At 40.4% G+C, this 18,012-nt stretch overlaps 1 protein-coding gene across 1 annotated transcript in view; it reads right to left on the bottom strand.

Moving 5' to 3' along the window:
* The window catches only part of col2a1a (collagen, type II, alpha 1a), a 49,135-nt gene extending 35,275 nt beyond the window's left edge, over positions 1 to 13,860 (bottom strand). The window contains exons 1-6 of the mRNA XM_084068193.1: positions 13,523 to 13,860; positions 8,112 to 8,128; positions 7,581 to 7,613; positions 6,023 to 6,055; positions 5,734 to 5,787; positions 2,749 to 2,850 (exon numbers count right to left, since the gene is read on the bottom strand). Of these exons, the coding sequence (XP_083924319.1) occupies positions 2,749 to 2,850; positions 5,734 to 5,787; positions 6,023 to 6,055; positions 7,581 to 7,613; positions 8,112 to 8,128; positions 13,523 to 13,616 (333 nt within the window). The 5' untranslated portion in view covers positions 13,617 to 13,860. The remainder of the gene's footprint in view (positions 1 to 2,748; positions 2,851 to 5,733; positions 5,788 to 6,022; positions 6,056 to 7,580; positions 7,614 to 8,111; positions 8,129 to 13,522) is intronic.
* Between the last annotated feature and the right edge of the window lie 4,152 nt (positions 13,861 to 18,012).

The raw sequence follows: 18,012 nt of genomic DNA, 5'->3' as shown, positions 1-18,012 counted from the left end.
CCCAGAATCGGTGTAGCCATCGGCTTCCCTGATTGGCCCAATATAGTTAAGTTTGCACCAATATAAGTGGTGGCGTGCACAATGGAAGTCCTTGAGGGATCCTGGCATCTCCATATTCAGTTGATGGGGCGAATGGTGGTGGGCACCGCACTAGGTACTCTGACAACTGGTACAAAAACAGGTGGGGGGCAGGGCCGCATTAAGACCCCTCAGGGCCGTGGAACACCACAAAATCGAAGGCCCCCCCAGTCGCGTAATTTCATGCACATGCACGCGCGCGTGCATGCGCACAACAACATTTTTCGGGTCTAATTCGGTCTAATTCGGGTCTAATTCGGTCAAATTCGGTTCTATTTAACCTATATAAATCAACATTTTTTCTTTAAATACACAAAAATTAGATACACAATTCTCACAGGGCCCTGCAGGCTGCGGGCCGTGGAACGCCAGTTCCACTAAGTTCCGCGGTTAATGCGGCCCTGGTGGGGGGGCGTGCCATGCATTCCCACCTTTCGTCGCTCCCGCTTTTAATTGCTCCCCAGTATGCACAAATCAGGCGAGAATAGGTGAACATTTGGCCGAAATAGCAGATGTAGAGCGCCTATTTTCAATGAAGAGATTTGGTGTAGAGGGAAAAAAGTAGGGGGGGGATAGACCCTTGGGGGATCCCGGTCAATTAGGGTTTAAGTGGTTAGCAGGCCCCTGGTTCACCCAAAGTGTTCTAGTGTGGCATTACATTTCAATAAAGAATGAAATTAACTGAATCTCTGCTTTTCATGGTAACTGAATCATTCTCTGCCTTAATAATCATGGTACAATTGTTTGTCTAACATAATCTCCAATTTCCTAGTACAATAAAGTGGGTGTATTATTAATTTTTTCATCATGTGAGATATTTTGGCTACGGCAAATGTCCTAAATGGAATTATGTCAGCTGAATAGGTTTTCTTGATGTTTCTTTAGCATTAGCCACCTATTCATAGCTATTCGTTCAATTGACCAGTGGTGTAAACTAACTAAGTATGTTTACTCAAGTAAACATTTTCTGGCTTTTACTTCTACTACACTACATAGAGGCAAATATTGTACTTTTGCTCCATTACAATTATTTGATTGTTTTTGCTCACAACGCGTCGCGACACATTGTGAGCTTGTAAATCTGCTATTTTCAAAAATGTTAGTACTTTTACTTTTGGAACTTTAAGTACATTTTTATTGCCAATACTTTTGTACCTTTACTCAAGTAACAGTTTGAACACAGGCCTTTTACTTGTGTGAGTATTTTTATATTGTGGTATTGCTACTTTTACTTAAGTAAAATATCTGAGTACTTCTTCCACCACTGTAATTGACCTGATAACATCTTTCCAGGGGGTTCATAGAATCCCACTGACGACGAATAATTCACGCCAGCATCGGTATGCCGCTGCTTTCCCAAACCGCGGCAGGAGGAGGAGCTTCAGAGTTGAGAAAAGTTAAACTTTGTCGCTGTGTGGAGACTAGACGGAGCGACAGCCAACCAGAAGCTGCCGCTGTGTGGAGACTAGACGGAGCGACAGCCAACCAGAAGCTGCCGCTGTGTGGAGACTAGACGGAGCGACAGCCAACCAGAAGCTGCCGATGTGTGGCGACTAGACAGAGCGACAGCCAACCAGAAGCGCCATGCTCTGAAGTAGGTATGCACTAAAGCGTGCAACTCTCTCTCTTTTATAGCTGTTGTAAATGGGAAATGTATAAAGATTGAGCAACTGCATGGCCTATTTCTTACCTAAAACAATCCTTTAAAAGCAAGCGAGCATGGGACTGTCTGTGAGCTCGGTCCACTCTGTCCATACCAGTGTTGCCAGGTCTGCTAAATATAAGCGACTTTGAGCTTGTTTTTCTGTAAAGTAGCTTGTAAATGTTGGTAGTTGCGGGGCTTGTTTCTTCTAAGTGTAGTTGCTTATTTGGGCTTGTTTGTTTTTTAAACCAACCTCAAACGTTTTCATGTCAAGGACCCCCAAATGAATATGTATTTGTCCACGGACCCCCATCTGAAAATATTTTGAGCCACGGACCCCCATAAAAGATTTGTGTTGTTAAAATGTTTTTTTTTGTTTTTTGTCTTTTTCAAGGTGTTTTTGAAAATAGCCGATCTACAAGCTCACAACGCGTCGCATCACGACTCGTTGTGAGCATGTAGATCAGCTATTTTCAAATAGCCGATGTACAGCACATAGGGTTAAAGTGCTCATGTGTTAGTCGCTTCTTTTGGGCTTGTTTTCATACACCTGGTTGCTTATTTCTCTCGCAAAATCTGGCAAAACTGGTCCATACCACGTACATTTGGCAGGCAGCTGCTGGTGTGAATTCGGCATAGGGCTGCCTACAAGTATTGATTATTTTCTCAGCGATTATTCCATCAATTGACGATTAACATTTTGATTAATCGAATATTGGAAGTGCGTTTATTTATTAACATGATTTAACTTTTTTTTTACATTACATTTTTATATATCAACAAAGCGATAAGCCTTATTCTTCATCACACAACGGTGTAGTACAAAGAAATAGGGAAAATAGGAAATAAATCTACAAGCTCACAATGCAACACGTTATGAGCTTGTAGCCATTTTCCCTATTTTTGCCAGGGATTTTAGATTTTTGATGGTTTTGGAAGTTTTAGAAAGTTTTCACCTAAAATGACATGCCCAAAATAGGTAGCAATACAATTATATTGTGGTTCATGTCTCTAAAAGGCTGACTCACCCCTCCAAGTCCTGGGGTTCCAGAGGGTCCTGGGGGTCCGTGGGGTCCTGGGTTCCCTGGGGTGCCGGGCTCACCATCTCTGCCTCGAGGTCCGATATTTCCCTAGGGAAAAGAGAGGAAGAGGTTAGGGCTGTCAGTCACGATTGTGATGTTTCACTTGACGATTAATTGTCGTTCAAATGAAATAACGATTGAATTGTGTTTCTGTTGTTGAACATTATTGGATCATTAAGAATAAGATTACATTTCTGTTTGGCTTTTAGGGCTTCGTAAAACAAAAGGTGCACATCAGGGCAGATATGACAAATAACTTACACAATTTCATCATTTTATACAAACAAAATACATGAAAAGTAGCGGATCTACAAGTTCAAATCGTGTTTTGAGCTTGTAGATCTGCTATTTCCACTATTTTTGATAATATTAGAAAAAATATGAAACATTTTCAACATGGAAATGATTATGATGATAATGATGATTATGCAAAAAATGATGCAATTATCTCAATTAATGGCGATTATGTAATAATTGTGACAGGCCTGGGAAGAGGAGGAACAAATCCGCATTGTGAGCTTGTAGATCGGCTATTTTCAAATGGCCGAAATGTTGGAAATTGGCAATACTCAAGTAAAGCACAAATACCTCAAAATTGCAGTACTTGAGTACATGTACTTAGTTACTTTCCACCACTGGTGGGCGTCACCAACGTAACATCCGGATTTGATTGGCCAAGCGTCACATGAGTCAGTGCTCTGTGTGTCTCTGGGACAACCAATCTACACTGTCAAATCCTCAGTGTTCATTTAACTCTGATTGTGTACAAATAGAACCAAAATGGTTCCCGAACGTTGAGAATCAGTGTGATAGATCACTGTTTCCTAAACAATTGGTTTGCAGATCCATTTTTGTGGGTTGTGAGTGAATTTCCCTTAATTTTTTGTTTCCAAAATGTTGTCATTAATTGTTATTTTTAAAATATTTTCTAAAGACATTTTTCAAAAAACAATTTCATGAATAAAATAAAAAGTAATCAAAGAAATTCCCTAAATTAGAAAATAAATGTTTAAGAAATAATGAAAATAGCAGACTTGCAAACTCGCAACGCTGCGCAAAGCAACGCATTGTGAGCTTGTAGATCTGCTATTTTCACTAGTTTGGGTCCCGGGCAAACTTCTGATTTCCCTTTTGGGTCCTGAGCTATAAGGTTTGTGAACCACTGTGATAGATGATGGTGAATCTATTGATTCAACATTGAATAATGATGTAGAACTTTCTTTGTATAAATGATATGTTTCGATATCAAACAAATAGACCTAACCTGACGAATTTGAGGATGCTTTGTGTCACATAGTTTAGTTTTTTGTTTATGTTCTCATCTTCCTCAACATAGCTGACATTGAACTTACATTGCAAGACAGACTATTCTGCAGCCCATTGAGTCCAATGGATACAGTTTTGTATAAAAGACATTTGAATTATCCATGGTGGAATCTGGCTTGGCTGGGTGTCCCAAACTAACAGGTTCTATACGCACGGCAGCCATATTGGCGTGAAATTGGAATGTATGTTACTTCCTTCACAGGTGTTACCAATGATACTAATGAAGGCTCTGTTCCATTCTGGTCAAACAGAGTCAGGGTGCTGATATTGTGAATCTTAACTAGTATCAATGGTTAATTTCATGCCAATATGGCTGCCGTGCTTACTAGGGCCTACAGACCAAATCATTATGACATCACCACAACCAAAAATGTATTTCCGGGCAGCGTTGCGTTGAAGTAGTATTATTTATTAACCTTATTTATTCATTTATTTTACTTACATTTTTAATCCCACGATTTTGTAACCCATTTTTTCACCCAGTGCCAATTGCCTACGTAATTCTGGGCGCTACTCTCCCTCTGCCAGCCTTGGGAGAGCCCAGAACTGAGCTCATGCCTCCTTCAATGCAATTATAAACCTTATTTATGGAAGAACAGGATACTTATGATATTTTGATTGACTATTAGAAATATATTATGTTGTTATAAATATCCACAGGTTGACAAACCAGACACAGCTAACGTTCTGGACACTTTATTCTATATTGTGTAGATATATATCCATAGAGATTCTACCCGGAAATTCCGCTCTACACGTTAGTTTACAAACTGGTCTTATTGGCTGTGTGTGAGGATGGGAAGCCAGGCGGGGCAGGGTGGTCTATGTCAGTGCTTCTCAACCTTTACAGACCCCCCAAAATAGTCATATTTGAACTGGGGACCCCCGCAAATAATCAGATAGATCAGCTATTTTCAAAATATTTGCCTGTTTCTCATATCATTTGACAATTTGGCCAATGTTTGACCAGTTTTTATAGTATAGTTTGTTGATTACTTTTGATGCAGTAATGATCTTTTTTTCTTTTCTTTTTTTTCTTTTTAGGTATTAAGAAGGTCTTAAAAGTCATAAAATTGTCACTATACTGTCATCTGTGGGTCCCGACCCACAGGTTGAGAACCAGTGGTCTCTGTCACTGCAGTATAGTGACTCCTCCTACAGGTTGGTCAGGTGTGTCTGTTCAGTGGGGGAGCCCCAGGCACCAAAAAGTCTTGGTCCGGCCCTGTTCAGGGCCGGACCAAGACTTTTTGGTGCCTGGGGCTCCCTTTCATCAGTGGGGGGGGGGGGGGGGGTGAGTAGGGGGTGCTGCTGCAACTTTTTTGCATCGATTTAGCACTGTTTTAACAGCCCTAAAGATCAACCAATAGGGGGTCAGCGGTGACAAGGGACTACAGCAGTGATTCTCGACCATTTTTAATTTCAAGGATCTTTTAGGTTATTTATCCTTGGACACTATACTGTTTAGACAGGTGATAGGTTCTTGGTTTACCTGTGATCCTAGATTGCTATTTCTATGCATTTTATGCATTACCTCACGTGATAAATCACTCTGGATTAAGAGCATCTGCTGAATGCCTAAATAATACACTGTAAATTGTTCCTCACCTTATCTCCCTTCAGGCCGGCGTCTCCGCGTGGTCCCTGCTCTCCTGAGGGCCCCTAACAAAAGAACAAATGCATGTTGTCTCAGACAGATGTTTAATAATAACTATTTACATAAACCTGCTATTCAGAATAAAATGCATCATGCACCTATAAACTACGTCAACAAACACAGCCCAGGTTTGAGTTGTGGTAGATGCATCCAGCTGCAACTTTAGGTTATCTATTCCAATAATATCACCATAAAAGCTCCATAAAAATAACACAAAAAAAGATTTTGAGTAATACTTACCATTGGGCCTGCTGGTCCTTTAGGTCCTACGACCTACATAAGAGAGAAAGAAAAAAGAAGGCTTTGATCAATTGTTTTGCTGGCTGATATAAAAGACTGAAATCAAGATCAGTGGTGTAAAATAACTAAGTACATTTACTCAAGTACTTGAGGTATTTTTACTTTACTGGAGCATTTCCAAATTTCAATACTTTTACTTCTACTCCACTGCATCTCAGAGGCAAATATTGTACTTTTACTCCACTACAATTATTTGAAAACTTGAGTTACTAGTTACTTTGCAGATTTAAAACATTATATTATAAAACATACATTAACCACTTCGGCCCTATTTTATTCCTAAGCTTTTTGAAAATAACCAATCTACAAGCTCACAACATTTTAGTACTTTTGGTACTTTATTTTGATGCCAACACCTTTGTACTTTTACATTTTGTACACATAGGCCTTTGACTTGTAACAGAGTATTTTCAGTGTGGTATCGCTACTTTTACTTAAGTAAAATATCTTACTTCTTCCACCACTGATCAACATTCATATTTCATGGTGTGTTCATGGTTTTTGAACAGCATTCTTTCAAGGACATTTCTCTTCCAGTGAAAATTCGACAAAAAAAAAGCACAGCGTGACGCGGATGTCATTTGACAGGATAAATGTAGATCAAAACACCAGCTCTATTAGGCAGGGCTTTGTTCACTTGCCGTGGAGACTTACAAAGAAAGTAACTAATGGGTATTAAGAAGGATTTAGTGTGGGTTGATTATGTCTGAGGAATGCAGGGCTTCTTCCCGTTAGAATCACAGTTTTAAGCCCTTATCAGAAATAAGGCTGATTTATACTTTGGTCGTACGACTGTGTCATGCGCCCAAAATAGCAAATCAATAAGCTTCCCATGCGTTTGCAGATGTGACGCGACGCAAGCTTATAGATCAGCTATTTTCCCACGCCGTTGTACGATGAAGCATAAAGAGATGGAAATGAAATGAGAATGAGAAATTAATTGGACTAATCCATGAACAGGGGAATGTTGGTTGGTTGTACATTCACAAGTTTGCAGCTACATCTGTAGCTTTAAATCTATTTTTGTACAAAAGTCTATGTACATAAAAAGATCTGCCAGGACATGAGGCAGCAAATAATAGGCATAAAAATTGTAATTAAATATGAGACACTGCAGTATTAAAAAGACAGGGGCATAATGTGATTTAATGTACTGTAGTAGAAGTATAAAATAAATGTTCGGTGGTATTTCCATAGTTTTTAAAGTGAATATAAGTATTGGCCATGTGACACTGTTAAAACATTAACCACTTAAACCCTATACTCATTGACGGAGTCCCTCAAGGCACCTATCCAAGGCCCGCTACCTTTTCCCCTCTAAAGTAAAATTGTCTTTGCAGAAAACAGACGATCTACAAGATTGCAATGCGCACGCATTGCAATCTTGTAGATCAGCTATTTTCCCCAGATTTTTGTCCCAGAATAGGTATAGGTATGCTAGGGTTGAAGTGGTTAATTCATTTATTATGATGAAACACTGAACATAAATCATACTTACATCTGCGATCTCTCCTGGTTCACCTTTCTGTCCCTGATTCATAAAAAACACATGAACAGCGTGAGAGATATGCCTCCAGAAACACATTCACTTGAGGTTCTAATACAGTGGTTCTCAAACTGGGGTTCGGGTACCCCCAGGGGTCCTTGGGGTATTACAGGGCTGAGACTCGGAGAGTTTACGAAATGGAACCAAATGGATTTGGTTCCATTTCGTACACTCTCAGAGTGAGGATGTTATAGTATAGATTGCAGTCAAAGAAATAGAAAGTTGTATCAAATGCGGGGTCCGTGACCTAATGCATATCAAACTGGGGGGTCCTTGAAACTAAAACGTTTGAGAGCCAGTGTTCTAATATATTACCATTTAATTATAATAACATATATTAACAACAATAATAATAATAATCATACAAACTCATGCAAATCTCAAAGTGCTACATAGTAACTGTATTTGCATAAAAATGACTTAAACAATTCCAATCTTGGTTCATTGTTATTGACATGGATGGATATGAGTGTTTTGTCTCACCTTGCCACCGATCGACTCTGATGTTGTGGATGAATGGACAGATGGAAGAGAAAGAACAACGTTAAAAATGGTAAAACCTCAGACAAAGTGTTCCGCTTTCATGTTTAATAATAACAACTTAAGCCCCGTTTATATTTTCAACTGATTTTCAAAAATAGCAGATCTACAAGCTCACGATGCGTCACATCAAAACATGTTGTGCGCTTCTAGGTCTGCTATTTTTTGGTATTTTTGAAAACATCTTTTGAAAATGGTAGACATTTCTTTAAAGACTTAAAGCCCATAATGATGTGTAAACAAACCGGTACGCAGGTTGAAAGTGGTTAACCATTTAAACCACATATACTTCATCCACTTCTCACACCAATTCTCTTAGCCAAAAATAGCCAGGAGCAAAAGCTCAAAAATAGCCACGCTCACAAGGTGTGGCATTGCGACGCATTGTGAGCTTGTAGATCGGCTATATTTGGCTATTCTCACTGAACCTTAACCCCAGAATAGGCACGCTATTCTGACCATTTAACCCTGTGCGTAGAACCCATCCAGATGCATTTAATGATAAGCTCTGCAATTTAGTGGTTTGAAGCAAAAAGCCAGCAGAGACCAAGCCATGAGAAAGGGGGAAACAGATATAACCTTAATATGGGCAGGTTGGATGGATTAGAAAGCGTTTTGGGTCAAATCAGTATTGCAAAAAATGGGAATAATGAAAGCAGTCAAAGTAGCAGTTGATATGTAAATGAGGTGTCTTTTAACGTACTATGGTGTCGTGCAGCTACTATCTACAAGCTCACAACGTGTCACATCATGGTGTGCGGTGAGCTTGTATATATCTGCTAAGTTTGCTATTTATGACAATTTTCACCTATAATGACATGACCAAAATACTGTAGGGATGCCAGATTCAGCTAAAGCGCATTCTTTGTGTGAATTCATTTATCCACAAACCAAATGAATGTAACGTCTAGACTTCCGTGTCAGGAAGTGTCATATTATGACATCCTGTCACGTGAGCAACTGGTGCTTCTAAAAATACCACGGTAATACGGAGGTCCTTCAAAAGGCCTGAAGCCTACTGTGTGCTCCATCGGACGAAGGTGTCAGCAAGCGACAGCTGTCGCGCTGTGGAGTATACGTTAGGCTAAAAGCATTTGACACGTTTGACCCAACTGAGTGGTGAGATGAAGTCATTAAAGATATGGTTGGATTGACGTTGGGCATCACATTTACCAATCTAACAATATACAAATCCACCAATCTCTAACTGATGCAAAGCTATATGGATAGCACCCATCTAGCCTTGGACCAAGAGACTGAGAGAGATTTATTTCATTCATTATGACAGATACATAAATGTCAGAATCAAAAAATAATAATCTTTGTCAGTCTTCGTCCAAGGTTATAGGATCCATCTAAGAAAGAGATTACGGGCTGCATCTCTGTCATCACTAATTGAAATGAGAAGAAACAGATATGGAGTTAGAGACCCATCTTAGACTTCCAGAGGAACACAGCTTCTTAAACCTAATTTATACTTTGGTGCTAAACTGATTTTCATGTGAAAACCGTGATGACATTCATCACGTCTTCCAGATGAAGATCTGTATAAATTAGCCCTTAGTGCTCCGTTTCAATAAGCAGGCAGGAAAAAGGGCCACTTTGGAATGAATGGGGAACCTCATGTCTTAAATAAACATACATGTACACAGTAAAATCCTGAGGGTTAATTTAACTATGGGAGTGAACAAATGGACCCGAAAAAAGGCATGTAACTTTGAGCCATTTGCACACTCCCCAAGTTTATTCCAGTTGCACACTTTGGGAGTTTGTACCCTCTCAGAGTTTAATTAACATCCAGGAATTTACTGTGTAAAGAGTAGACCAGAATCAATGAGAGCAGGCCTCAGGGAGGATCGAGGCCCATGTCCTCAGACAGTTAGTTCCCCATCCAAAGTGTTAGCCGCCAGGGTGAGATGCAAGTAAGTCAGAGAGTAATTTATTTATATCGGCGTTAATAAATAAATCACAACCGATGGGAGCGGTGGCATCAGCAGGGCAGACGGGGCAGCACTCTCCGGATGGGAAGACGGGGTTGGCACACTCTTTCATCTCCTCGCAGATGATCTCATCGCACAGAACCGACCCGCTGTCGCACACACAGATGCGACACGGCTCTGGCTTCCACACATCCTTATCGTTATACTGGTTGCCATCTTGGATGCAGCCGCCCGCCTCCTCTGTGGTTGTTGGGACCACCAGGGGGCAGTGTGACAAGCGGGCAGACAGACAGGAAGGCAGAGAGACAAACAGACAGACAGACAGACAGACAGACAGACAGACAGCAACGTGCAGGGATGGTGGACATAGGGTTGGGATGAGAAAGTGTTGAGAGAGAAGAAAGTAGTTTAGTGACACAGCATAAATGGTTGTTATAGAGATTGAAGGATGAGGTTGGAGGGCGGGGGGGTAAATTGAGGAAGTGGGAGGAGTCATAAAAGTGGGTGGGAACATGGAGGGGGTGTGGTTTAAGAGAGGGACGAGGGGGGGGTGAACATGAGGTGAGGTATGTGGGAAGAGAGAGAGAGAAAGATATCAAAGTTATCTTTCTGCAAACAAAGCCTTGCTGTGCACAGCGCACACAGCAGCATAAAGCATATTATACAGGTGATTGTCAAAGCATTCTGAATATCATGGAAAGGTTCATCAATGTATAATGTGATTGAAAAAGTGAACGTGTCATGTATTCTAGATTCATGACGTGAAATATTTCAAGCCCTACGTTTTAATCTTGATGATTATGGCACACAGCTTATACAAATCTAAACATCCACCATCTCAAAATATCTTAAAAGTCCACCCGTAATGAATTACGGGTGGACAATAATAATAATATAATAATTTAATTTTTTTAACATGAAATTATGCTTTCTTGGATGAATTTGGGTCATATTTCTTATACACAAATGAACTTTTCCCACGATATTCAAGTTGTTTTTACATGCACCTGTATGAATAGGAAGTATCACTTTGCATCATAACATGTCATATCATATCATATCACATATTACACAAATCAACGCAACATAATAAGCATTGATTGAAGCGGAGAACATTTTAGCATTCATATTGCTTCCTGAGCAAAACAACATTTCCAGAGAGTTCTCATCAATGCATAATGCATCATGTTCTACTGTTTGTTGATAAATAGGCTGCGTGTCGTAACTTTAATTCACACTGACTGAACCCCCTGATTAGCAGCTAATAAGAGCCCTTCCTATCAATGGTGTCGAGTTGGGAACCTTCTTTTTTTGCCATACAGTTCTATTCCATTTTGCACTGAAGCTCATATGAGGAAACAAACATAATAGCAATATTTGAAGAATTCAGTTAAATTTCCGGTCCCTATACAGATAATTCTATAGCATTAGTGTTATACCAACAAAAGATGGCATTTAAAACCACTTAAACCCATGCATAGGGGTCTATTCAAGGCCCCCTGCTTTTTCCCCCTCTACACTAAATACCTTAGCTGAAAATAGCCGGTTTGCAATGACTTTTGAGCTTGTACATCTGCCATTTTCACCAAATGTTTGCCTCAGAATAAGGGAGGCCAGGGCTCAAGTGGTTAAGTGTGAGGCTATTCAAGGTATTCCAGGCTGTGTGTTTAACCTGTAGGCCCTGCGGTGCTACACTCCGGAGCTCATGAATGAACCTCTCTCACAGCCATGAGGAGAGACTGTGCACAATTGACAAGCTGCTGCCTTAAGTCAACAAGGAGCTCCTTCTAAAAAAAATCTCCGGCATCTGGACGTGGTAGCTGTGTCAAGAGCCAGTTCAAACACACGGGGGATATTTAAGAATGGCCAGCTTGTGTCATGTGTATACAGGTCCCCCCCAGCCATACTCTCTAAATGCCGCTATTTGTTTATCGAGCGTTTATGTGAAATTGATTCTTAGCACGTACGCGTTACAAGGTCGCGTTTAACCTGCGCTCTGCACGGCAGATCAGTGGCTTTACTTTGGGTCCTTTTGCAAAAGAGTTCACTTGTTCTATCCCTGTTCCCCTAACTTTTAATTTAATTTGGGATGTCATGCGTTTGATAGAAGCTAATGGATACTAGGATGGCATAAAATGTGCTGAAAATGCAGAAAAAAGGCAGAATAATGTGCTGAAAGTGCAGCTTCATCACACAGGGTTTGTTAACCTCTGTCTAAAAATCTATCTTCACGTCCATCTTTCATAATCTCTGCTGTGTTGCCCATAGGTTCTGCCCGTGATGGAATTACAAACTTGCCACTCCTCTTGCTGCTCCCCTTTGAGCCTGCTAGTCTAAAGGTCAAGCAATGTCTGACCCCGTCACCTTGCATTAGGAAACCCCAACTCTACGAGAGCCACAACCTGTGACTCCGGTTTAGCCCCTAGACGTAATTAATTAACAACAAAGCCCTCGTTTCAAATAGCTTCCAAAAAGTAGGCATCTCTTTATGAAATGTGCAGGAAAGAGGAGGGGGGAGGGGGTCCTCTAGAAATGTGACAAAAAGATGGTGTTTAACCACATGAACCCTAGCGTCCCTGCCTGTTCAGGGGGCAAACATTTGGCAAAAAAACGAAATACAAGCATACGTTGTGTGAGCTTAGTAGATTGAGCTAATTTCACCGAAGATATTCAGTGTAGAGGGAAAACAGGAGGGGGCCTTGCACAGAGCCCTGGGGGACTTCGGTCAACTAAGTATAAAGGTGGCAAAAAAAAACACTGGTTTCTTGCCCATAAAATCCATAAAGATTTGTCATCTACAAAACTGTCAGCTGGGGTTTAAGAAGAAGTTTCACAACAAGCCAGCAGAAAACCAATCAGACCCAGAGCCACCAGGTGAACAAAAGGATGCTTGTTCACCTGTTACCTGGTGCTCCATTCCTCACAGATGGACCCTGACAGCCTCACCTCTGTCAGGGACCCCTGTCTGTCAGGGACCCCTGTCCTCCAAAACAACAACCTGCTCACTGCTTTTCATCACTATAACAAGATCCCTTTTTTTTTTTAAATGCATGAAATAGCCTTTAATTAATACGAGGTCATAACGAAATAAGACATCTCAATTTAGGCAACATATTATTGCCAACCAGCTGCTGGGAAGCAGCCGGTTGGCAATAATATGTTGCCTAAATTGAGATGTTGCTCTTCATAAGAATACAAATGTAAAAGAAGCCAAAGCATATCCATGTTCTTCTTATTCTACTCCATGCCACTGTCTGTCTTTGCTTTTGATCTATTGTTCTGGGTGGGGAAAATACAATTAAACTGGTAAAAAACAAAAAAACAATTGGAAGTGTCATCAGCGCAACAAATCCCCAGACCTTTCTTTTTTGCAAACGTGAAAAATTGACGAGTTATTAACGTGTTCAAACTTACGGTCATCCTCCTCTTGACATCTGACAACGGCTAGTAAAACCACCTGACACGCTACGAGTAGCAGGACAGTCCTTGAATCCACAAAGCTGAACATGTCTAAATGTTAGACATGCACAGGGTGCCTTGAGGGGTGCAGAAATAAAAACTGAGAGACTCAGTTTAGGTTGTTGCAGTGGTTGTAGGTGGTGGTGGTGGTGAGCTGGTGTTCTTCTCCCAGATATTCAGAGACTTGATAGAACCATGCAGTCAGAAGAAACCCTTTCCCGAAATCTTCTAGTGGAATCCAAAAACGCGGGGCCCCCAAACTGCCAGCACTCTGAACCCACCGCGTCAGGGCAAAGCAGCGCGGTTTTATGTCCACCCTAGCCTCCTATGGTGGTTCGTATATTCAGAAAGTAGCAGTCCGGCCCCCTAAGACCCCCAGTGGAGGTGAAACCCGAACCTGATCCCCATCCTGCTGCTCCCCTCCTCCTCCTCCTCCTCCTCCTCCTGCGCCCATCCCACCACCAAGCACCCACCCAGCCAGCCCCACTGTTCTGTTCTATCTGCAGGGGGGGGGGCTGCTTTTCTCCCAGGACCCCTTCCTCCCTCCCGTGACCTGCAAGGCCTCGCTTACCCAAAAAAAGACGCAGCCTTTTGCTTTTCTGACCATTTTTTGGCCCTGTGTTCGGACAGTCAAGCAAAGCACTCTGTTTGACCTGGCTGGTCTTTAACAGTTTTTTTGAAAAAAAATATATATATATCGCAAAATATTTAGTTCCAGGGACCCCCCAGAAGCAAAGATTTTAGTTACAAATGTTCGCTTTAAAAAATATACATTTGAAGATTTGCACAAATTTTCACGATTTTTCAAAAATAGCATATATACAAGCTCATGAGCTTATATAGCAGTATATCTGCTATTTTTGAAAAAGAAATCTAAAATGACACAGATGCGGTCTTAATGGGTTAATGTGTTAATAAACTAACGACATTCATACTAGGGAAGGTTTAAAGTGATGGAACTATAATGAGAGACTAATCACAATTGTTTGAAGATCCATTGAACCAGGGATGGATTATGGAACGGGCCAATGGGGCACAGTGCTCAAACTGTGGGTCGGAAACCCCCCGGGGGACGCGTTGTGTGAGCTTGTAGATCAGCTATTTTCGAATAGCTGGACAATAAAATAGAGCTTAAGCTTTTCAGCTTTATTTTACTTTAAACTATTTTAAACTATTCCTCATTTTGCTGGGGATCCCCTGGAACCCCCTCAAGGACCCCTGAGGGTCCCTGGACTGCACTTTGAGACCCACTGCCTTAAGTGAAAAAAATATCAAAGATCTACTGAAGGTAGTGAGTGGTGCAGCCAGGCATACAGTTTACAGTTTAGGCATTTAGCAAACGCTCTTAATCCAGAGCGATTTAAGCAAGGACACAAGATAACACATCATGATACATCACAATACACATAATACATAAAATGCATAAAAATAGGAATCTAATAATAAAGTAATACCTAAGCCTACATTGAAACTATACTATGCCTATATAACATGCTATCTACAGTAAGTTACATTTTAGCCTTTGCATAATCCTGCAAGGTCGTCAAGGCTAGGGCAAGTGCTACGGGCTGAGATGGAGTCTGATGAGGTGAGTCTTCAGATTACAGCAGAAAATTGGGACTGAGTCTGCAGTTGTAATGGATAGGATATTCTGGCATGGATAAGATATCCTGTAGAAAAGGATTTACCACAGTTGGACGAGGATGACCAGAGATAGAACCAGACACTGCCCCCCCCCCCCCCCCCCACTCGAACTGTTTACTGTACATATTTTAGTGTTTCTGTTTTCAAACCGTTTTTATGATGTTTTGCATAGTAGTGTATATCTGTCTGTCATTAAATGTCTCTATGAATTGAGTACAAATTGGACCCAATGGAAATGTAAACCCTCTTAGCAGACCTTGCATTGAACTGTACTTTCCTGTTTCCTTTTTTTGTTTTTTACAAACTGCTAATTAAGTATTCAATCAAAACAAATGAATAGTTAGAAAAATAACAGTACAATTGTATCTTTGAAATGAAAAAGTACAGCAACCACTACAGTGGAGTGTTTTAGCCCTTGGCTGTACAGTTATTACTGGCCAAGCCACAAGAGCAGCTTGAGTTGTGAGTTTTGGGCAGTTTCTGTAGGTAATTACTGTGTTGAGTATCAGGAGCCACAATAACAGACTTATCTAGCAGCTATCAGGTTGCTGAACAAATCCTAAACCCGGACGTCTCTGCTTTTTCTTTTTTGTATTATACTAAATGATCCTTTTATGTAGGACTTTTAAACTACATGACACTGTTTTAAACCTGCTGCTATTTTCACGGATTTTATGTTCCTTTCCTTTTGTCATTTCATGTTTTTATTCTCATTCTTTATTTTTTTACTTTATTTTAATTGCAACAGTGGAAGCCTGCATAGATAATAACTTCACCTCACTTTTAACTTACTATGTGTTGTGACATTGATCGATCAATCGATTGATTGTAAAATGTTAAAGATACAACAAAAAAATCATGTTTCAAAATATCCAGTGATTAAAGGAAGGCTCAGAACCTGTTGCAAGCCTGCCTAGATTGATATGTCAGACTGCGGCAATTCCCTTTAAATATCTATCTCAAGTAAACATTACTTTCCTTCATAAAGGTTTTCAAAATGTTTGATAGACACGGTAGACAAGATAAAGCAGCATCCTTAACCAGATGAATGAAAGCTTATTAAGAGGCAGCTGTGTCTCTGTTTAGACAGGGACAAGTCGACACGAGGCTGTGAGAAGCAGTTCATCGGGAGAATAAACATGACAGCAATTAGTTATTATTAGATGTTCGTGTTAAAGGAGCACTTCACCCATTTTCAACCCTGTCTTCATATAACTGGTGCTCACTAATGCTCATTATGAGATGGTACCATTTCTGTCTATTCACTCTGTGCCTCACAGGAGGGCTGTGGACAGTTCATAAACCTGCCTACCAATGGCATCCTACTGCATGTAAGCACCATGTATAGTATGTCTATTGAAGCGGCATGTCTCTCCGCTATTAAAATCACCATAATTCATAATGCATGTACGTTTATTGAAGCAGAAGGTCTGTCCACTATTAAAATCATCACAACTGCCGATTTACAGTTTGTCACAGATATTAGACGTAGTTAGATGTACTTAAAGGTAGGGTAAGTGATTTACTTTGGTTTAAATAAGTGTTAAATAGCTCTATATTCTGATAGTACTCATTGCTATAGAGTGTTGGTTCAGTAAAAGGAGTCTCCCATGTCTCTCCAGCTCTTTATTAAACAGAATGTATTTTCAGTGCTCTCTTCTGATTGGCTGAAATGTTGTCACCTACCTGAAAATGTACTATATTCTGTTTACTAAAGAGCTGGAGAGACCCCTGTGACCGAACAAACGCTCTGTAGCAATGATTACTATCAGAATATAGTACTTTAACCTTTTTAACAAACCCCCCCCCCCCCCCCCCCAAATATCACTTACCCTACCTTTAAGTTATGAAATAGGATACTTGATTAAATAAAACATTTGTGGGTTTTCTTACCAGACACCTTCTCTTATGTAGATAGCAACGTAATGGTTATAAATTCTAGAGTGGCTGCCAGTCAGAGTCTCCTGATTTGAACCCTGTAGAAAATCTTTGTAGAAGACAGTTGCAAAACGCAAACCCAAGAATATCAGTGAACTCACGTTTGCAGCAGGTCATAACATAGCAAAAGTGTGCTCTACTAAGTACTAAAGAAGCTTGTCATGACATTTTTAAACCGCAGCAGTCATTGAAAAGTGCTGTTTTGAGTTGAATTTGGAGAAACCACTTGTAATATTAGTTGTGTTGAGCTATTCCAATTGTTTGATTTAGGCCTATATGTTTGCAAACAGCCGACAAGTTTGTGATTTTTGCCTATAAACCTTGTGAGTGCAACCTGTATACTGCATGTACACAACTCCATATTTATTGCAGTGGAATTATTGCAATTTACCAAGTTGGGTAGTGTGTATGTTTAACATGTAACCCAGTGGCCAATGGTTGTCAAACTTCTTTGGCTCAGGGCACCCCTGTAAATAACTTTACCTTCCACGGCTGCCCTGAATGACATTGTTAATTTTTAGAACCTTATGTCATATTACAGTGAATTTTCCTCCTAAGATACAATATGTCACGAGGAATATTTTAGAGAATATCCATTTCCATTATAAGGCAGATTGAAACTAACTTTATACTTGACGTTTAACCACAGCATCCCTATTCTGGGGGGGTTGGACATTCATCAAAAATAGCTGATCTAAAAGCTCACAATGCGTCACATTGTAACACGATGTGTGCTTGTAGATCTGCTATCTTTGGTGAATGAGATTTGGTGTACTGCAGACTGAAAAAGAATGCACCGAGTACAGTGCCACTCAGGTCCGTTTAACCGGTTTAACTTTTACTAAGGCCAAATGTTAAATGCA

The sequence above is a fragment of the Gymnoscopelus microlampas genome, assembly GCF_963454915.1.
Source record: "Gymnoscopelus microlampas genome assembly, chromosome: 10".
Taxonomy (NCBI): domain Eukaryota; kingdom Metazoa; phylum Chordata; class Actinopteri; order Myctophiformes; family Myctophidae; genus Gymnoscopelus; species Gymnoscopelus microlampas.
Note: the sequence above shows the minus strand (reverse complement) of the source record. Positions and strands in the feature narration are given on the sequence as shown.